This window comes from Martes martes (genome assembly GCF_963455335.1).
Source record: "Martes martes genome assembly, chromosome: 1".
NCBI lineage: Eukaryota > Metazoa > Chordata > Mammalia > Carnivora > Mustelidae > Martes > Martes martes.
In genome coordinates, this window is record NC_137888.1 from 146,426,019 (window position 1) to 146,447,675 (window position 21,657).

Consider the following 21,657-nt stretch of genomic DNA (forward strand, 5'->3'; position numbering starts at 1 on the left):
GAGCAAAAACTGAGCTGTACCTGAAACCACCTTCCTCTGTGTCCCTTCCTCATTTATGCTCTGATTATCTAACATCCTATGGGAACTTGGTGCTGGACTGCAAATAGGAAAACTTTTCTCTGATAAGAAAAAAAAAAAAAGGTCTGTGACTTCAAAGGACTTTCTGGGTGTTTCAGCAGTCTTTTGTGAAAACTGGAATGTAAAATGTTCTGCTCATTTGTATTTTAGATTAAATATTCACTATTATTTTTCACAGATGAAACAGGCTTGCTTTTTTCCATACGGATGAGCAGTATTATAGCTTATTTTATAGTTAAGGAGTTGAAATATTTTCCCACAGTTACCATTAATAAATTACAACATCAGGAATTTATTCTCTCACAGTTCTGGAGGCCAGAAGTCCGAAATGAAGGTGTCGGTAGGGGCATGGGCTCTTGGAGGCTCTAAGGAAGACCTTCGCATGCCTCTCTACCACCTTCTAGTGGTTGCTGGCAGTCCTTGTCATTCCATGTCCCGTGGAAGAGTTAGTCCAGTCTCTGCCTTCTTGGTTACATGTCCTTCTTCCCTCTGTCTCTGTAACAAAATTTCACACCAGTCATTGGATGGAGGCTACCCTAATCCGTTATAATCTAATTTTATCTTGATTGCATCTGCAAAGACTGTTTCCAAATAAGGTCATAGTCACGGGCCCTGGGAGTTAGGACTTCAGCATATCTTTTTTGGGAGACACAGTCAGCCTACAAATAGGGATCCTCTTTCAAATAGAAATACCCACCCTAGACAGACTTAAGTAAGCCCTCTGGAAAGTTCCTTGTATAAGGAGGAGGTTATCCTTTTATTTTTTTTTTAATTGACAAAGTTTTTATGTAGAGACTTCCAATTATAAAAAGATGATAGAACAGTATAACCTAAAAACTCTTTGCCAGAAACATCCTGAAATGTGGGTAAATGTATATGAGAAATTGTTTTCAATGTGTAGCTGAGCTCGAAAGAAAGAATTCCCAAGGTCCCAGAAGTGACGGGGAACAGAATATCAAGGTGCTAAGGGTGTGAGCTGACACTGAGGCTCCTGGTGAACCAGTCAGGATCAACTCAGGCCCTGAGTTTCAGCACGCATAAATAAAGGGAGAGGCCTGTGGGCGTCTGCTGTGTGAGGCGTAGGAACAAGACCCGGGCATGAGGAAGGCCTGGTCAGGCGACAGCCCTGGTGGAACGGTGACAGGTGGGAAATAGCCACCCACCAGTTCAAGAGTTGCTCATCTCTACTTGGCTTTGAATGGGAAGGAAAAACAAAATCTCATCTAAGGCACTGGAACCCTGCTTCTGTGCCTCATGTGGGACTAGAGTTTAAGTCTAAACCAAGGTTCAGTGATTGGTATCGGTTCCAGACTGATGACACTCCTGGAGTAGCTGATCAGAGCAAATGGAAAGCTTCTCCAGAAGGTGTGTGCCACAACTCAGTCCTTGAGAGATTCTTGCAGGAAAAAAAAAAAAGAAGCTCCACACTGGTCCCTCTCACCAAAAATTACAGAACACCAAAGGAGCTATTTTTCAATGAGTGGGAGTCAGTAGACACCACAGAGAGAACTTGAGTCCCCAGAACCTGAAATGGTGGCATGATAGTCTGAAAAGTAGTGGAAGAAGGAGAAAAGCCTGCATTAGTTTTATGAGACCAGAATAACCCCAGTACCACAACCAGATGGAGACAGTGCAAGAAAGGAAATTACAGGCCACTCTTCCTTTGCTTAGACACAAAAGTCCTAAATAAAACATTAGCAAACTAAATCTAGCAGTTGTGTGTACGTGAATATATATGAATTGCCCCCAAGAAGGCTTCGTTTCAGGATGCCAGGATGATGAAACATTAGAAAGCTATCGGTGTCGGTTAAAGAAGATTTTGCGCTGTAGGCGTAGAGAAGCCTGAGGCTACCTCTGCCTAGTGGAACGTGCATCCCTCATGCAGGAATCAAAAAGAGCCATCACACAGTGTCAGTGGCAAATAGCTGCTCCCTAGTTTAGAGGAAGGACGAGAAAGGCAAAGTGCCAGGTAGGCCCAGCCGAAGAGACAGTAGACGCGCAGCGAACAGCTACCAGGCTGCTCAAGGCCAGGCAGGTGCCAGGCGCGGGCATGGCTGTGTCTGGGTGTGGGGCAGGAATACAGGGGTCGGCCCTCCACTAATGCAGGTGTTGCCCCTTTGTTTCAGTTTCTCTTCTCTGCGGGATGTGGCTTGCATGGCTATCTGCTCCCGCCAGTGTCCAGCAGCCATGGCCTTCTGCTTCCTGGAGACCGTGTGGTGGGAATTCACAGCTTCCTATGATACCACCTGTATTGGCCTGGCCTCCAGGCCGTACGCCTTTCTCGAGTTCGGTTTGTAACCCTCTCTCTTATATATTGCTCTCTCTTATGGCATTGTGTGTGTCGAACTGATGGTTTAGATTTGGCTTTTGGCCATCAAGGAAAACCTCTGGAGGTGCTGTAGCATGTCACTGGAGGTCAGCCTGTTCCCCTGAGATTTCACCGTGATTGACGTGGCCCTGAAAGCTTCAGGGCTTAGTGCTGGCTTCCCATCTCCTCAGAGCCTGAGGCAGGGTTGGGGAATGGTGAAACCCATCTCGGTTTTTCCTCATAGTCCTCTGAAGCAGGGGTCAGCAAACTGTGGTCCGAGAGCCAGGTGCCTGGTTTGTTTTTTTTTAAAAAGTGGAAGTCAGCTACGCTCATTCTTTTACGCGTCGCCTGTGGCTGCTTTGTCCCTCACCAGCAGAATTGAATAGTTGTGACAGAGGCCACACAGGCCCTAGAAGCTGAGAATATTGACTATGTAGCCCTTTAAGAAGACTTGCTAACCTCTCCCTGCTCTAGAGTTACTACTCAAAGGGTGGTTCCCTTATCATGAGGTAGGTACAGAAAGTGAGAATAACAAGTGTTTAGAAATTCATACAGTAATTTGACATTCCTGCAGTCTTTTTATTGCTTTTTATCAGAGTATTGGTCTGCATCCATTTGGAAATAAGAAAAACTGGGCCTCCACTCAGAGATCAGAAATACTGCTCTGAAAGAGGGTAGTTTTTTCCTAGGCGTTGCCGCAGAGGCCTTGTAGAGGCTTGATAATTACAGCGTATGCTCTGTTTTTCTCAGGTGAGTCAAGTCATCCTGAGCTCTCGGGAGAACAGGAGTTGAGGTGGGAGTTGGGGGCCTTCTGTGGCCTCTGTGTAGACTGCTGCTGTCTCCGCGATGCTCTCGAATAAGGGACTGGCAGCAGTTGGTGGGTGCAGAGAAGTGTCGCTTTCTGAAACTATTGCCAGAGCCCTCAGACCCCCTCATGTGGCCCACCAGCTGGCATTTCTTTGTCACCTAAGAGGTGCTGGGGAAGTGTCTGGGACACAGGCCTCTTGCCTGGCAGACCTGTGACACAGACAGAAGGTTCTCCCCAAGTCTCCCTGTGAGACCTTGTTCACTGCTGCTCTCAGCCCTGCTTCTTCCTGTAAAGAGGGCATGCTAGCCCCAGACAGACCACAGCTGTGGAGTCCCTTGGCTGTCAGTCCCTTAGCAGCTGTGGACTCTGTTCTTCTCCCCGCCTCGGCGCTGCATGTGCCTTCCTGCTAAAGCGCTGTGCGAGCTCTGACAGCAGACCCTTCCCCAGCGTCATGCGTGCCCCTGCTGAGTGGAAGAATATCATAGTAGCTATTCTGTGTATGCCTTATGCATCAGTTTGCTTTGCCAGTCTGTTTGAAACTACTTCAGATACTAAAACTTGGTAATGGATTAATACTAAGGTAAATACAATAATTAAAACCAATACCTTTCAAATATAGAATCTTAGCTTATATAATCACATTTATTTGTAATTTTTTTCTCATATGCCTTTTTTTGGGGTAATTAGTTCAAGAATAACTGTCTTCCCTTGTTAAGCTTTGAAACATTTCAGTGAATTGCCCTGGACTGTGCTATCAGAAGTGGCTGAGCTAAGACTCAAGCCCCTATCCTTTGACTCCCTCATCGCTGAGATGCTGGAGAGCATCATTGCCTTCTCTGTAGACATGCATATTTTAAGTATTATGCACTGAAGAGATTGATGAGACCGGTAATGACATGTAGTAGTCGTTGGACTGTTAGGTATGTCTCGACACTCTGGCTGACTTAGTAGCTTGCTTAGAAATGTGAACTTCATTTTGTATGTATTGTTCTATGAGATCCATTCCCGTGCAGCTGCTTAACTTGAGTTGCTCTCTTTTTGCAGACAGTGTCATTCAGAAAGTGAAGTGGCATTTTAACCACATAAGTTGTGTTCAGATGGAGAGCAGCTTGGAAAAAATTCAGGAGGAGCTGGAGTTCCAGCCTCCAGTGGTCCTCACTCTGGAGGACACTGATGTGGCAAATGGAATAATGAATGGTCACACACAGATACACTTGGAGCCTGGTAAGTGGTTAGCTATGCTCTGGTGTTGATGAAGATGAAACGTTAGGTGTTTCAAATGGACATTGACCTTTTTTTTTTTTTTTTTTTTAAATCGGAGGCTTTTTGGAGGGGTAGGTGATGAAATATGTGGGGAAATATATGGACTGATCCTGTTTGCAGGTGACTGTTAGAAAACACTTGACTCTTACGATATCAAATTGATTGCGGGAGTGGGCAACTCATGATGACGTTCAGAAGAGTGACTTGGCAGATTGTTTCCTTAACTGGGGTGAAGTCTACAAGTTTCAACATGAAGGAAGTTACTTATTAAACTGTGTAGATTTATACATGCTCTTTCTCTCTCTCTCTTTTCTATTTTTACCTTTGACAGGGAATCCTTATCTTTTTTTTTTTTCTTAAGATTTTATTTATTTATTTGACAGAGATCACAAGTAGGCAGAGAGGGAGGCAGAGAGAGAGAGAAGCAGGCTTCCCGCTGATCAGAGAGCCCAATGCGGGGCTCAATCCCAGCATCCTGGGATCATGACCTGAGCTGAAGGCAGAGGCTTAACCCACTGAGCCACCCAGGCGCCCCAGGGAATCCTTATCTTATCACTTAGTGCAGCATTGCAAATCTCCTCAGAGAAACCCTTTAACGCCTTTAACGGAGGGAGGGAAGGGCATAGGGATGATAGCAGGCTCATTGTCTGGTTCCCCGTGAGCCCTGGGGGCGTCCATCTGTCCCTGTGGTTTACTGAGCTGAGTGCCCTGGCATTCTGTGACATGGTCTGGCATTAACACCATTAGCCACTAAATACCTACCATGTAACAAGGCATGATTTTTTTTTTGTTTTGTTTCCCTTGTTACAATTACACACAAACCAATTTTTAATTAAAGGGTATATTTACATCCTAAGCCTTCTGTAGTGGTGTAAGAACTGAATCCTTCTTTGAAAGATAGAGTTGTCTTCACTATAACAGTCTAATTACCTTAACAGTTTTTATACTGAGCTCATTGGTTGAAATTTAAAAGTGGTGTATTAAAAATGTTGACATTTTTGGCTTACCTTTGTGTTTTGATTTAATCTATTTCAACCAATACTTTCCTGGATTGGCTCTCATGCCAGTCAGTAAGTGGTCATTTATATTGGGAATGGAATTAACTTTCATAGCATGGGGCATTTGAGCCCCAAGCTTCTTCTTTTGCCTTATGTAAAGATGGGATAACTTTGTAATATGTGTTTTGTTTTTTAACCACTTAGACAAGAGAAGCAAATCCAGAAAATGTCAACTTGCTTATCTTTCTAGGACATTTTACAGTGGTTTGACTCACCCTATTGTCCCGAGGCTAGAATCTTTACAGGTAGCATGTTCTGTTCTAACAGGAACTTTGATAGCTCGGTGGAAACTCTAATACACTAACAACAGGCATCAGTAGGGTTGTGGCTAGATATTTGTACGTGTGTGTGTGTCTGAAATGTAGGACAAGAAGGGATGATTTTAAAAGATCACAGTAAGAGAATGGGGGTGGGAGGGAGTCACCATTTAATTGTGTGACCTGGAATCAGTCTTAGCAGATGTCTTTGAAGAGAGAATGATCATTTGTTCTAGAGTTCCAGAAACAGCTTATAGCTCAAATAATCAATGTTTCCCTCCTCTTCCCAGTTATTTTAGAATTTAAGAAACTGCATTTGCTGTGAATTACTTTAGAAGCACAGGAGACACTGAATACTGTCCTTGTTTAGAATTTGAGAGTTGAAGTATATGATAGAAATGCTGTCAGAATTTGACAACCAGTTTACAGATAAAGGCATAAATTGCTTTAAATCAGGATTTCTCAATCTAAGCCATATTGACATTTTGTACCAGATGATCTGTCGTTGTGAGGGGCTGTCCTGGGTGTTGTAGGATGTTCAGAAGCCTTCATGGCCTCTACCCACTGGATACCACTGACACCCTATTCACAGTGTTGACAACCCAAAATGTCTCTAGCATTGCCACGTGTCCACTGAGGGGTTAATCACCCCTGGCTGAAAACCACGGCTTTAAATAGAGAGAAAATCAGGCCCTGAAAAACCTGTGCTTCCTCGGAGAAGGACCTCTTTCTGGAAGAACTCACTTCGGATTCCCAGATCCATTCTGTCCTTCATTTCTTGCCTTTTTTGCTCTCTAACAGCAGCTGCTTTTAGTTAATACGTTTGTAATTCTGTGTTTAACATACTGAGCCTGCCATTAGTGGAGGTCTAGTTAATGTCTCTGTTTATTTTTCTTTCATATAGAAATTATGTTCACTAGACACTTATTTTTTTTAATTGTGAAGCTCCTAATTTCCGAATGGAACCAGTGACAGCCCTGGGTGTCCTCTCGCTTATTCTCAACATCATGTGTGCTGCTCTGAATCTCATCCGTGGGATTCACCTCGCAGAACATTCTTTACAGGTAACCTTTCTTTATTGTACTTTACATTGAAGGACCTATAGTGGAAGAAAATGGTGGAGATCCACTTCACTTATAAGGTTGTTATGCACAAAGATTTCAAATTTATTTTAAAAAGATTATTTATTTATTTATTTATTTGACAGAGAGAGAGAGACATACCAAGAGAGGGAACACAAACAGGGCGAGTGGGAGAGGGAGAAACAGGCTTACCCCTGAGCAGGGAGCTCTTGGGGCTCGATCCCAGGACCCTGGGATCGTGACTGGAGCCGAAGGCAGACGCTTCACAACTGAGTCACCTAGGCGTCCCTAAGATTTCAAAATTTTTTAATTAAAATATGATTTTTATGTTAAAGTCCATTCTTTATAGTTGGCTGAACAAATATGAGACTTGCTCTTTTGTATCTGTGGTCCTCAGAAGCCCAAGGGGGAGCTGGTGAGAACTAGTGTGCTACGGAGACATCCATGGAGCCCCAGGAGTCACGCCAGGGGCCCGATGGCTCAAGAGCAAATTTGATTCTACAACTTTGAGGTTCAGGCTGTGTTCCACTGGGAAAAGTTCCTCCTACTCTATTTCTATCATGCAGCTGCTACTCTCCCTGTGTCTTTGTCGGAGAGCTGCAGCACCAGGAAGCTGATTTGCCAGCGTGCTCCAATCAAAGCAACCTTCTGTTTCAGTACTTTTAAAACATTTTTTTTCTAAATTTCAAGTATTTAAAACACTTTTTTAAAAAAAGATTTTAGGGGCACCTGGGTGGCTCGGTGGGTTAAAGCCTCTGCGTTCGGCTCAGGTCATGATCTCAGGGTCCTGTGATCGAGCCCTGCGTCAGCCTCTCTGCTCAGCAGGGAGCCTGCTTCCCCCTCTCTCTGCCTGCTTCTGATCGCTCTCTCTCTGTCAAATAAATAAATAAAAAATACTAAAAAAAAAAAAGGATTTTATTTATTTGACAGAGAGAGAGAGAGTGAGAGAGGAAACACAAGCAGAGGGAGTGGGAGAAGGAGAAACAGGCTTCCCGTGGAGCAGGGAGCCTGATGCAGGGCTCAATCCCAGGACCCCAGAATCATGACCTGAGCTGAAGGCAGACGCTTAATGATTGAGCCACCCAGGCGCCCTTTAAAACACTTTTTAAGAAGTACAGAATCACTGTAGGCATAAGCAGATAGACACTACTTTTAAAAATAGAGCCATAATGCTCATAGCCATGATGGTGGTAGCCACAGTCCAAAGCACAGCTGAGGCTGGGTCTCAGGAGACTAATGTAGGCTCACCTGTGTGAAGAGAGGCAGCAGTGACCTCCTGTCACCATATCCTGTCTGTAGCCAATGTGTGCCATGGTTCCCACTCTTGTTTTTCATGGTTATTCACACCCTGATACTTACCAAGCGTCTGTACACACTAGAACAGGTGCCTGGCCAGCAAGGTGGTAGAGTGTGGTGACATCACTCAGGAGGTAGCGGTACCTGGGGGTGTGCAGAGTTAGGGAAAGCCGAGTGCTGACAGAAGCGTAGGATTTTGAGAAGTGGTGGCGTTGGGAGGCAATCCAACTTGGGCACTTAGCACAGAAGCACAGGGATGTGAGGGCGCGTGGTACACCCAGGCTGTTGAAAACAGTTGCATGCCAACCCTTGCCCTGGTAAATAAACGGGGACTTATGTCTCCCCCAGCCAGGGATTTTGTATTATCCACCATACCAGAGCGAATGAGGTGTGAAGGGCTTCATGTCCTAGTGTTGCCATTCATCTGAATACTCCTTTTCTTGTATTTGTTTCTTATATTTTAGGTTGCCCATGAGGAGATTGGAAATATTCTGGCTTTTCTTATTCCTTTTGTAGCCTGTATTTTCCAGGTGGGTGAAACATTAATGTTTTGATGAATTGGTTGAACTCCATGGACTTAATTTGTTCTTCTTTTGGAATCATCAACAAGTTTCTAGATGTGATTTTGTTCCACCAAGGCATGTCATGGACTAGGTCCTTACTGGAGGGACCCTAGGCCCATCATGCCCAGTTGTTTCATTTTACAGAGGAAGAATATTGGGCTCAGAAAGGGAAAGCCACTTGCCCTAGGCCACAGAGCCTTTGACAATGGCTGAACAGAAGCCAGAAATTTGGACTCAACTCCCAAGAAGGGAGGGATGAGACTGCTGTGGGGATTAGGTTGGGCCTGACTAATGTGGAGCAGGGTCTTACTTATAGTCAGGGCACTCCAAGTATAGATTTGTCCTTCTGCAGAAGTAACCACTACTTATATGTGCTTTTTTTTTTAAACCCAGGACTAGGTTAAAAAAAAATTTTTTTTTTTAAGATTTTATTTATTTGAGAGAGGGAGAGAGAGAGAGACAGGACATGAGTGGGAGGAGGGACAGAGGTAGATGCAGACTCCCCGTGAGCAGGAAGCCCCATGCAGGGCTCAGTCCCAGAATCCTGAGATCATGACCCCAGCCAAAGGCAGACACTTAACCAACTGAGCCACCCAGGTACCCCTCCCAAAAATTGTTTTTAATAGTAATGCCATCTGATTCAAATCTGTCCTTAGGAAATGAGATGAACATTGCAACGTTAATAGTGAGCTTTGTGTCAAGTAAGTGTCATACTTAAGGGGTGGAGTAAAATGGAGCTCTCAAATCCCCTATAGGCAGAGTTCATTCTAGTAAAAAACCTGACTGTAATTTTCTTTCCTCATCCTCCACAAAAGGCGAGGACTTTAGTACTTTCTCTACATTCTTAAGCTTTTTTGTTTCTTTGTTTTTTTTTTTTTCCTTTCAATTAAAGTTTCTGTTCTCATGATACTTCCTCTCTTTTCTCTTTTCTGCATCCATCCTAGAATGGTCTATTTTTTTTTTCAAAGATTTTATTTATTTATTTGACAGAGAGAGATCCCAAGTAGGCAGAGAGGCAGGCAGAGTGAGAGGGGAAGCAGGCTCGCCGCTGAGCAGAGATCCCGATGTGGGGCTCGATTCCAGGACCCTGGGATCATGACCTGAGCTGAAGGCAGAGGCTTTAACCCACTGAGCCACCCAGGCGCCCCTAGAATGGTCTATTTTTTTTTTAAAGATTTATTTATTTATTTATTTGACAGACAGAGATCACAAGTAGGCAGAGAGAGAGAGGAGGAAGCAGGCCCCCTGCCGAGCAGAGAGCCCGATGTGGGGCTCAATCCCAGGACCCTGGGATCACGACCTGAGCCAAAGGCAGAGGCTTTAACCCGCTGAGCCACACAGGCGCCCCTAGAATGGTCTATTTTTTAAGAAGGACATGATTGTTCCAAAAGAAATTTTCAACCTAGGACTGAAAATGCACTCGTTTTTGAGAAATCAAGTCTCCGGAGCTTTGGGTGTTGCCATTTGAGGTGCTCAGAGCCTGCATTTCAGGGCTGCAGGGTCTTATCCCTTGGCCTTTGTTATCTCAGCTATATTCCTACTTGGATAGCTCTTTCAATGGGGAGCTCTCCCCCACCCGGTGGAGCTTAAGCCTTTGTTGAATTGCTCTGGGTTTTGAAAATGTGCTTCTTGTTTTTTTCAACTTTGAACCAAAAAGCTACTTTTTACCTTTCACAGAATAGGAATGGCCTCTTTTCTCTGTGATAGCCCTATACAAGATACCGGTCGCTCTCCTGGCTGTGAGACTTTCCCTGGTGCAGAAATGTTTTTGAAGACATGATAAGGGGGATGTCTAGGGAACGTTGGTCCCTGATGTAGTTGTAACTCAGGAAAAAACAAATGATAAAAGATGGCTCCTTTCACGTGCTGTCCTGCCTGTCATGACTCCCCTGAAGGAAGAATTTAATTGGAGGCCAGTCAGCCTCGTTGGGGTGTCTTGGCCTGGCTCTCTTCCCCTTACCTGCATCTCTTCTTTATCCACAGCCCACAGCCAGGGCATTGCCCTCTGTATTTCTTAAATGTGTTAAAGAGTGTCGTGTTTTCATTCCTCCTGTGATATCTATGTCACTTCTCTTCTGTCTTCTGAATCTCCACTTTCATCCAGTGATTACCAGCAACTCACCCAGTGCGTCCAGGTTGCACTTAGTGAATTCGGTTTAATAAGCTAGTGCGCGTGCGTGCAGGTGCAAGACGTGCCTCTTGCATCTGACCCGTGGCTGTTTCCTCGTCTTTGATTGGACTGCCTCTTCTGGTGTCATTTCAGTGTTATTTGTACCTGTTCTACAGTCCAGCCAGGACTAGGAAGGTGGTGCTGTTGCTGCTCTTTATCTGCCTGGGCAACGTATACCTGCATGGGCTGCGGAATGTCTGGCAAATCCTCTTTCACATCGGGGTGGCTTCTCTCTCTTCACATCAGATACTGACCAGGCAGCTTCAGGAGAAGCAGTGCGACTGTGGAGTGTGAAGGCGACTCTGTGTGACGAATGGATCCTTTGGCTTTCTTAGGAGGGTTATCTCTGTTTCCCTTCTGGCTTCTCCACTTCACCTCAAATTTTCACCCTCGAAGTTCCCTTCAACCAAGCCAGGTGGAGAGCGACAGTGGGGGATTTTGAGCAGGTGCAGTGGAAGGCAGGGGGTGGCTTGAGACCCAGGCTTGGCTTTGTGCTGAGCGTTACAGCGGAATCTCCAGGTCAGCATCTCTCCTTGGGACAGCAGAATTTGGGGGCTCACCCCCCAAGGAGCATTACTGGAAGATCAGAACAGAATTGTTTTGGTCTTTTCAATAGAATGACGCAATAAACCACAAGATCCAATAACACTAGTTTTAGTAACTGGCAGTTGTCTCTGAGGAACCACTTGAAAACCCGAATCAGCTTTTCAGTCTAAATGTGACTTGATTAGTTTCTCGTAGAGGGTCAATACAGGGTGAATTAAAAATTTTAAAATATGGCTCAGAAATATAAGCTAGATAAATTTTGTTTACATTTTTTGATAACTTGGGTCCAGTAGGGTACCTTTAGAATATTTAAATATATTTTGGATATAAATTGAACTTATCTTCATTTAGGGAAAGGGTAAACTTAAGCTGAGAAAATGGTTAAGAAAGCTGAATTTATTTAATTTATCTACAACTTTTTATGGTGGTGGAGCTGCGTGGGTATGGAAATTTTTTTTTTTTTTATTTTCAGGGCATATTTGAGTATTTTAGAAATTGAGTAACCAGTGCTACTGGATCATAGATCGTGAGCATGACCATGAGCTTATAAGCCTGAGAATTTCAGGACTCTCTGCAGTGGGCCACAGACTGGATTCACGTAGTGGCACTTTATAGATGCAGGGGGCATTACAAACAAACAAAAATGCTCTTGTCATCAGCCTTGTACATGGCAGCTGGGTACCCGTCATTTTAATGATGAGCAATGCCTGACCGTGTTCCCTGTTCCCAGAAGCCCTCCCAAATTAATACTCCTTTATACCTTTCCCAGTCATCTTAATTAGATCGAGGACCTCATTCTTTATGAATAGGAGTTAAGTAGGTGTTAATTTTTTTTAAAGCTTCATCAAGGTATAACTAACCCTGTGCTCTGCAAAGTTACTTTTCTTGTCTCATTTTCAAAATAGTTGATTGATCACAGCTTTCCAAAATGGGGCTCTGAATAAAGTCCCTTAGGTCTCCAGAAATTTCAGCCTGGGTTGTCCAGTACCATTCAGGAGACTGTTTTGGGAGCCTGCCCTGTGAATTCTTCTTGGTAGAGATCTGGAATCTGAATAGCTCAACGGCAATTGCATGGGATTTAAGGTTGAATTATGTGGTCTTGATAAATTAAGAAATCCTACTTTGATAGTTTTTAAAAAGTTGGAAACCATTTCAAGAGTTATTGAGTATGTGGGGGAAAGCAAGAATATTATTTTAGGGAATTCAGTTGTGGTTGGTTGTTACTGTTAGTGTATTGCCACTGAGCTACCTTGATGTCACTTTAAGAAAAACAAGTTTATGTGACTGGAAATTGTTGGGAAAATGTTGCTGCAGTCATTTTATTTTCTTATAATACAATTTTCTATTTTTAATCAAACAATATCTGGCTGTGAGAGGTATATTGGCACTATCCTCAGATGTCAAGTTCATTGTTGTCTCTCCTTCGATTCTGCATCTGCATGATTTTCTGCATACCCAGCAGGTGCATCTAAAGGCTTTCTGGGACATAATTTTGAAGAGATGGTAAAATAGAATGGAAAACCAAGGAGGGGAGACAAATCCTTGTAAATTAGAAGCACCAAAAAAGGGGGGGGGGGCTTTAAAAGTTGATAAGAACAGCTTACAAGTGAATTGTAGGCTTATTTCGTTGTTTATTTTGAGCCCCTGTGTTACTGGTGTTGCCGTGTAGCCCTGTACCCCAGATGCTCTTGCTCTTGGGGTCTGAGCCTGTGATCCACATTCAGCGGACAGTAGAGAACCATCCCTGAAGAGAAGTCCCTCCTGGTGAATGCTTCTGCAGCAGCCGGGATGTTATCTACCCCTGGTTGAAAGTGGTTGTCATCAATTAGCATCTACATGGGGTTTGAGATTGGTTTTTGCAAACAAAAGGGAAAAGATGCCCTAGCCAAACAGTACATAAACATTGTTTAACTAGAATTCAGCTGAAAGAAGCTTCCTCTATTGGAGGAAGAGGTAAGTGATAGGAAAGAAGTTCTGGGGATATTGTCCAAGGGAAATCCCAGGCTGCTTCAGGCCTGGAGTTTTGTGCCTCCCCGTACCCCCCCAACCCCGCTGTGCCATCCTTGATGCCAGAAAGCTACTCCCTGCCCCTTTGCAGGAGTTATCCTCACTCCCCTACAGACTCATTGCTGTTCTAGCACTTTGTTTTCCCAGGGGTAAAATACTACCTGCCCAACTGACCTCCCAGGGGTAGATCTGGGAGTAGATGAAATAATGTTGAAAACACACCTTCAAAGTGCCTTCTGGGATCAGATGCTGCAAGATCTTGAACATCGGAGTACGTTATTCCCATCTACTGTATTGGGCTGGCAATGTGGCTCAGCACTCTTGACCAGGGTTTCCCAACCAAGGGGCCAAGGCCCAAAGGGTATGCTGGTCAAAGAAATGCACAGACTCTGGTTTTCATTTCCCTAGGCTAGCCTTACTGTGATGAGGATCATTCCTGAGTTTCTTTTTCCTGGCTGGAGACAGTCGGGGGCGTATTTGGGTTGGCACTTCCTCTCAGTACAGGAGGCCCCACCACCGGCAGCAGGAGGAATGTGACCAGAGGCTCCTGGTTTTGCTTCTCAGGCTTGGGGCGACCCCCCCCCCCCCCCCGCCGTTACCTGCGAACTCTTGTTGCAGGCATGGTGAGGCAAGGCCCACCATTTTAAAGTTCCTTAAGGAGCAGGCCAAAGCGTGTCAAGAATGTGCTGAAATTCAAACATTTGCCTCCTCTGGAGCTCCCTGTTCCTTTCTTAGGTGCCCCCATTCTCCAGGACTCCTCTGCTGCTTTCCATGTCTGTCCCATGCATTCCAGCCCTGAACACAGAGGCTGAACCTGGAATCTCTGGAGGGATGAGAAAGCCATCTTTGATTGTAGTTGCTGGGCTGCCCTGAGGCCCAGCCCTCTCCCTCTGTGCTGCTAGAAGCTTCAGCACACATGTGGGAGTCCACGCTCAGTGGGGAGGAGCACTTGGGTGTTCAGCACTGCTCACAGTCAAAGATGACACCCAGCAGGGCCGGCCGTTGGGGGCATGGGAAGCGGGCCGCAGGTAGGGAACAGAGCGGGGGGGCCCTCAAGCAGCTGCCTCTGGGCAGGTTGGGGCTGCATCCAGGGCTGCTATTTGCTGTTTCTGGAAGGAATCAACCCCTCACTGTAATATGGGGGATGGGTGGCCCGTAGGAGCCTGCTGCTATGCATGCCTGGAGCAGCACAGGTGAGGACCAGGAGGCACGGGAGTGTTTGTGGGGATAGATGTGCACCCCTGCTCTGGTATGGTTCACGTTCCAGACGTTCCCACACAGAATCCTGCCTAGGTACAGAGAAGTTCCACTGCGCACTGTGTCCATGGTGGAGGAAGAGAGAGGAGATGTGCCTGTGAGACATGGGGGAGGCCTGGGGATCGGCTTGACTCTTCTACTCAGCCCTGCACTGGCAGGGGCAAGTCATGCCCACAGGCCTCGGTGTCCTCCGCTGAGCAGTGGCGGGAACAGCCTGCTCCCCCTGCATGCTAGCAGGAGGATAAAAGCCTAGTAGAGGAGAGTGCTGGGTGAATCCCTTGGTCGCATGCAGGAGGAGAAAAGCCTTCACCTGATACAAGGAGGTCCAAGCTTCACACAGCACGGTGTGGCTGTGTCTTCTTACAGAAATGGGCATTTTATGAGACTGCAATGTAAATGGACTCATTCTTTCATTCTAGAAAGGTAGAGGCTTCTCTTTCTCCTCCTTGAACCTGCCTCCTGCCCTCCAGTCACAGAGCTCTTGGTACCATTGGCATTGGGGTCTCCAGGACCCAGGGAGGCTGGTTCTGCGGGTTGAACCAAACCTCAGGGTCTGTCCCCCACCCAAATGATGAGAGCTCTGATTCTCCCACCTTCTCCCATCGGGGAAGCAGTGATGTCAGACCTGTTTCTGGGGAACTGTCTTGGCAGGAAACCTGTGGAAAAGGGCTCGTCAGTGTGATCTGGGAATGGCAGGATATGGAAACATCTGGCCATGTGTACTGACGACAGAGCTGCTGCCCACGAGCGCCTTTTATTTAGGGTAAAATGATCAAATCCATTGTTCTAACCTGTGCTTGGTACATATGCCCTTCTTTAACCCTCATGTGATTCTGGGGTTACATCAGAAGTATTATTTCATGAATTATTCATATGACTTGACCTCCCCACCCCACCCCCTAGAATTCTATTCTATTTAATAGACTTTTCTACTTAAAGCATAAAAGATGGAGGCTGATTTAGCCAGGGCAAAACCATTGACTTCACATCTTCATTTTGAATGCTTGCTGTCCATGTTGTACAAGCTTCTTACTGTTTTCATGTAATAACAAAGATCTATTTTGAATAAATGATGGCTATGTTTTAACAAACTCTCACACACTAGTAAAGCCTAAACTCGTGTTAACGTATGTAAAGAATATTGTTTAGCCATTTATATACTATGTATATATAAATCAAATAAGGTGGCTTCAGAAGTGAGAGGAGAATAAACCCAAGGTGCTTATTAATGTGCGTGTATTCGTGTAAAAAAAATTCTGAGCAACAGGTCTGTTTTCCTAGAGAGTGTGAGGTGGGCCTGGCATAATGGAGGGGGGATGTTGAGAGAAGTGGAATTCAGGTCCTCCTGTCCAGTGTCTGGACAGGGGTGCCGCCTCAGTCCTTAACACTAATGCCTAGACTCTGGAATGCCATCATGGGTCCAGGAGAGACCTTGGAAAAGCCAACATAGCAGTCACGGGGAGCAGCCGTGGGTGGGGGCAGGCAGGGAGGCCTGCCTTCTCTGCAGGCTTGGCTTCTGCTAATCTGTGCCTGTAGCCGGCATTTACCCTGCTGTAGGCTCTGAGCTCCTGTCTGTGCATTGAGGCCCATTTGGTTTCCAACTCCCACGACCAGCCCTGCCACAAAATGGCCAGCAGGAGGCGCAGCCGCCAGCGGGTCGTCAGGCTCCAGGCTCCAGGCGCAGGCCCAAGCACCCTTTTGCAGAGGTCCTCCCTGAAGCAGCTGACAGAATTCCCAGAAAGGAAACAAATGCACCAGCCTCTCCTGCCCGTATCCCAAACACATCGGGGGAATTTGAGCTCCGCGGTTCTCTCCACCATCTGTCCCGGGTAAAAAACTTTTGGGGGAGGGCAAAAGCTTCCAAAATAAACACGAATGTATTGGGTTCAGGATTTGGGAGTCAGCAGAGCCTTGGGACACCACCCGGTTCAAACCCCTTGTTGCTTAGGTGGGGAAGTTGAGGCATGTCCTAGGGAGCCAGTGACAGTGCGGCCAAGAGCTCCGTCCCCAGGGCTGGGAATAAGGTTCTCTATGCCATTGGCGGCCCCGCAGAGTAAACGGGGAATCTTAGCCCTTGAAAGCTGCCCTTTCTGCGCCAGGAGGGCTGGGTGCCAGTTCAGGCTGATGAACTGCCTTCCTTTTTCTTGGGCTCTACCCGCTAATGGGGCCCGGGAGCAGAAGTGCTGCGTGACAACTGTCACACATCGTTGAGCAGTGCCCGTGAGAAGTGAGGCTCGGAGAGGAGGGGGTCCCCCTCAGTGGCCCTGGCAGGGGAGCGCTGCCTGGCTCTGCGGTCAGCTCTCCCGTGTTGCTGGGTCGGACGTGCAAGGTAAACATTAGAAAGCTCATTGAAGAACAGGAAGGGAAGTTCCTTTGTGGCCTGGGATAGAAAAGTGCTCCTAAAGAAAAAAGTTACGGGTACAACCTTTGTGGCAAAATGCTTGATGAGTTTGATTAAATGCAAATAAGGATGTCACAGGCAGAGTGAAACGAATGCCAGATCTTTACAATGTCTGAAACCGATAGGGATCACTACACAAGCAATTCCTGTAGGTCAGCAAGAAAGACAGCAACCTCATAGAAAAACAATTTGCAGAAGAGAAAACCCAAAAGGCTAAGAAACATAGGAAGATGTTTAAAATCATTAGGAATACAGAGAAATGCATATTAAAACAACAGTAAAATATCACCTTATGCCTACTAGTTGGCTGAGACTTAGAAAGCTGGCTGGCAGCAAGTGTTGGAGGCTGTGGGGGGATATAGGACTCCACGCACAGGCCACCTGAAGGGCAAGGCCACTGCCATGGGCTGAACTGTGCCCTCCCCGAATGCATATCTTGAAGTCCTGACCCCCCACCCCAGTAACTCAGAACGTCTGTGTTTGGAGGGAGGGAGAAGGCAGCCATCTGCAAACCAAAGAAAGAAGCCTCAGAAGAAACCAACCCTGCTGACGCCTTGATCTCAGACTTCCAGCCTCCCGACCGTGAGAAAATAAATTTCCGTCATTTAGGGTCGCCTGGGTGGCGCCTGGGCGGCGCAGTCGGTTTAACATCAGACTCTTGGTTTCAGCTCTGGTCATGATCTCAGGGTCGGGAGATCGAATCCCGCGTGGGCCTTCACACTCAGCATGGAGTCTGCTTGAGATTTTTCTTTCTCCCTCTGCTCCTCCCGCTTGTGCTCTAAATAAATAAATAAATAAATAAATAAATATTTAAAAAGTTTTCTGTTGTTTAACCACCCGGTTTGTGGTACTTGGTCATGGCGGCCCTCGCAAACAAAGATGGCTACCTACCCAAATTTCATGTGCCCACACCTCACGTTGTGGATCCTGCACTCACCACACAGCTGACAGAAGTACCCGAAATGCGGCAGCATGGATGGGTCTCTAAAACGTGGAAGCAAGTAGAAAAATAACACGCATCTGATTAGAAATACATGCACGTGAGATGATAAAATACTTAGTAAGACTGTATTTTAACACAAGCGTGTTAAATACATTTGAATGGTTGCCTACAAGGGGCCAGGAGCTGGTGAATTAGGGATAATAGGAATTTGAATAAAAGAGAGAACGCTTGCTAGAGTCCGCAGTCAAGTCTGAGAGCCCTAGGTGAACCCAGGGGGCCTGCACTGCCGCTGGCGATCTCGCCTTGGGGGTGCCCAGCCTTCACCTGACTTGAGGCCCAGAAAACCCGCTTCTGTGGAGGCTCTCCTAGCCCCAAATGCTGCCAGTGTTAGAGCCTCCTGGCTTCTCCCATGGGCGAGCTGGGGGAACCGGAGCCGAGGCCGGGGGCTGTCATGGTCAGGGAGGGCTTCAGGAACCGTGGGGGAAAGGGAAGGGCAGAAAGCAGAGAGGAGGGGACTCAAGACGGGAGAGTAGATGGGTGAGCCAGCTCTGGCCGCCAGGGACTCCCTCCCTCCCTCCCAGATTCTCGCTGTCTGACCAGTAGTTTCCTGGCGAAGACTCTTTCCCACATGAGGCACTGAGCTGAGGGACTCTCACAGGGGATTCTCAGAGAAAACGGAACACAGCTGCAGGAGGGACCGAGGTGCCCCCAAGGCAAGGTCTTCCTCCCACCCCGGAAACAGTCTGTTCTGGCCACAGAGCCCACGGCATGAGCCTGGGGAAGGGAAGCCGGAGGGGACTGGGTCTGGGACGGTGAAGCTAACCAGGACCACCATTGCCCTGAGGGGTTACTCTAGGCACATTTTCTGAGGCCCCAGGGGTGAGAGCAGAGGCCAGAAGTAAGGAACACAGGGCTACCAGAAGGATGAACTTTCTCACAGGGCCAGCCAGCAGGGCTCAGGGAGATAGTGAGCGCTCCACTGTGAAGGTGTGCAAACCGAGATAGATGCGTCGCCTAAGACCTTGGAACACACTGTCCCCATCTCAGAGACCTTGTCTCGTCCCGGGTGCTAGTGTCCACAGGGACATCTGCCTATCTCCCGTAGTGCCTCCTGTCGCGTCCATCCTATGGGGTGAGCCAGACGCCAGTTGTAGGAAACAGCCTGTGCCAGCTCCCATTTGAAAGAGTAAATATTAGTGTTTTCAAGAGCTGCCTGTTCTCTGTCACTGGGCACCACCAGGGACACTCAACTGGGATATGCAAGCGTGGGAGACGGAGTCTGTGGGCCTGACTGGCCACTGTTGTAATGGAGGGCAGCAAGAAACAAGCCTCCCCATGTCCAGGCGGCCATCCCCTCCTGGTCACTTGGGAAGCAGTGATCCCCCGAGTCCCCGGGAGGTGCTCTCCTCCCGTATGGCTCAGGCTGCTGCTACAGAGGTGTGGGGGGGCCTGCCATGTTTTGACTTGGACCTTAAGGTCCTGGGCCCTGACTCCAGTGTCCCTGGTTTACAATCCCCTGATTTTGCAGCATTATCGGGAAGGTGGAATGACTTGCTTCTGCTCCACTGTCGTCCCTTGGGGAGACCTCCTCTGACCCCTCCAGGTAACGGAGCACCCCCTTACTCTAGCCCCTCATCTTGCCTTCTTCCTTGTGTAATTTTCCTCATTCATTTTTTGTGAGCATTGAGAGTTTTTTAATTTATTTTTTATTGCTGGAGTGTCGTTGACGTCCAGGTGTTCAACATAGTGATTCCACAGTTCCGTACATTCCTCGGGACTCATGGCAGTAAGTGTCCCCATCTGTCACCATACGTTATTACGATATTATTGACTACATTCTCTGTGCTGTACTGTTCATCCTCCAGGGATTTTCCTCACTGATGATCTGACTGCTCTGTTAGGGGCTCAGCGCTGGGAAGGTAGAGCCTTGGTCACCTGGTCTTGCTGCCCTGCGCACACCATCCGTGCTTGGTGACTATTTCCTGAATGAATGTTATGGCCTCCACACCTTGAAAATAGTAAAACCAATATAATTATCATCTCCTCACCCCTGAAATTGTATTCCTCTGGATCCTCTCCACCATTACGACCTGGGGGGTGGGACAGGGTGGGCGATGAATGCCGTCTCAGGGAGCAGGAAGCGAGGGTGGGAGTGGGGAGGATGGAAAACCCATCTTCAGCCCGTGAGTGGCAGGATGGAGAAGGGGAGGAATCTCTCAGACATGTCCTGTTCTCATCCTCTGGGATGAAATCTTGAAGGCAGGGGGACAAACCCTAAACTGAGAAAATAGAGGGGGCGTGTGTCCCACTCTGCACTTGGAATCAGCCGGCCATGTCGTCTGTGTCCCTTAGGTGGCCTTACTGGGCAAAAACGGGAGAGCCTTGGATTTGATGGCAAGAAAGTCACAGTGAGTGCCACCCAGCCTCTCCCAGCTCCCAGAGGCCTGGAAGGGATCCAGAAGCTCTTACCATGGGGCACGAGGAAGATGGCTGACTTAGAGCTGCTGGGCCTGCCGTGGTAGTACTGCCGTGGCCAGTGGTGAGGTGAGGGGGTCTTGCACCCCGGGCTAGAGAGGAGCTTGGCTGAGGAGCCAGAGTGGGCCAAGGTGGGGCTGGATCTGCTGGGGCAGGCCCTGGGGTCACAGCCAGGAGAGCAGGCTGAGTGTCCCTCGGCCATGGTGAGCATCCATGAAGAGACCCTAGTACACAGCGTCGCACCAGGACCTTTGGGCTGGGCTCCTTTTCTCTCTGCTAGGGGACGCCTCCCGAACTGGACTTGTTACCTCGTATCCTATTGACTTCCTTTTTCCAGCTCCTGCAGGAATAACCCATTTCTCACCTCAGCTATCACTTTCTGTCCAGCGTTCCTCTGAAGCCACATTGGGAACCCACTTGACAACTTGCACGTGGAAGACTCAGGGTGCTGCCGTGGGCGGACCTTGAGCCCTAGATGGTGGGAGCCAGCAGGTCATGCTCTCCTGACCCTCGGGAGGGCACTTCTGCGGGGCTCTGTCTGACGGGTGAATAACCCACCTTCCCTTTGTCTTCCCCCATTTCCCTGCTTCCCACTTCCCTGTCCTCCATTCCTTTGTCTTGGTCACAGACTTTTGTCCCAGGCAGTCTTTCTGGAGACTCAGGCTACAAAGCCACCTGAACCCCTGTGCTAGAAATCATCCATTGCTAGCCGGCACCCCTTTCTGCCCCTTCCATAGTCCCATGCATTGCAGGGAGGCTGGAGGCTACCTTTTCCAGCACCCCCCTTGCTGCTGGGGATCTCCATGCTGCTTAGGCTCTGCCAGAGGGATGCACCGCAGGAGAGAGTTGGGAGGCAGAAAGGAGGTGGCGGCCATTCTCCTTATAGCGCGGTGGCTGCTGGGTGGGAACTGACAGACATGAGTTTCTGCAGCAACCGGACACGGTGTTCCTTCCACTTTCTTGCCCTTAGCTTCATGGATGTGCAACTAGGAGGTCAGCCATAATTTCCTGCAAGGTGGGAGCTGGGGTGGTGTGACCTGCCATAGGGCAGAAGTATGCCCTAACTTCCATTCCTCCAGACCTTCCTACATATAGTTCCCTACATTAAATATCTTTCTGCACAAAATACCTAGAGTGTTTTCTGT

At 47.5% G+C, this 21,657-nt stretch overlaps 1 protein-coding gene across 3 annotated transcripts in view; it reads left to right on the forward strand.

Moving 5' to 3' along the window:
* Positions 1 to 15,790, forward strand: part of SEC22C (SEC22 homolog C, vesicle trafficking protein) — a 29,535-nt gene extending 13,745 nt beyond the window's left edge. The window contains exons 3-7 of one of the 3 annotated variants that reach the window (XM_080824798.1): positions 2,205 to 2,368; positions 4,239 to 4,418; positions 6,718 to 6,836; positions 8,615 to 8,680; positions 10,391 to 10,574. In XM_080824798.1, the coding sequence (XP_080680924.1) occupies positions 2,205 to 2,368; positions 4,239 to 4,418; positions 6,718 to 6,836; positions 8,615 to 8,680; positions 10,391 to 10,417 (556 nt within the window). In that variant the 3' untranslated portion in view covers positions 10,418 to 10,574. Of the gene's footprint in view, positions 1 to 2,204; positions 2,369 to 4,238; positions 4,419 to 6,717; positions 6,837 to 8,614; positions 8,681 to 10,390; positions 10,575 to 10,976; positions 12,784 to 15,344 lie in introns of those variants that run through there. The other 2 variants (XM_080824797.1, XM_080824796.1) reach the window with 2 other exon arrangements.
* The last annotated feature ends 5,867 nt before the right edge of the window (positions 15,791 to 21,657 follow it).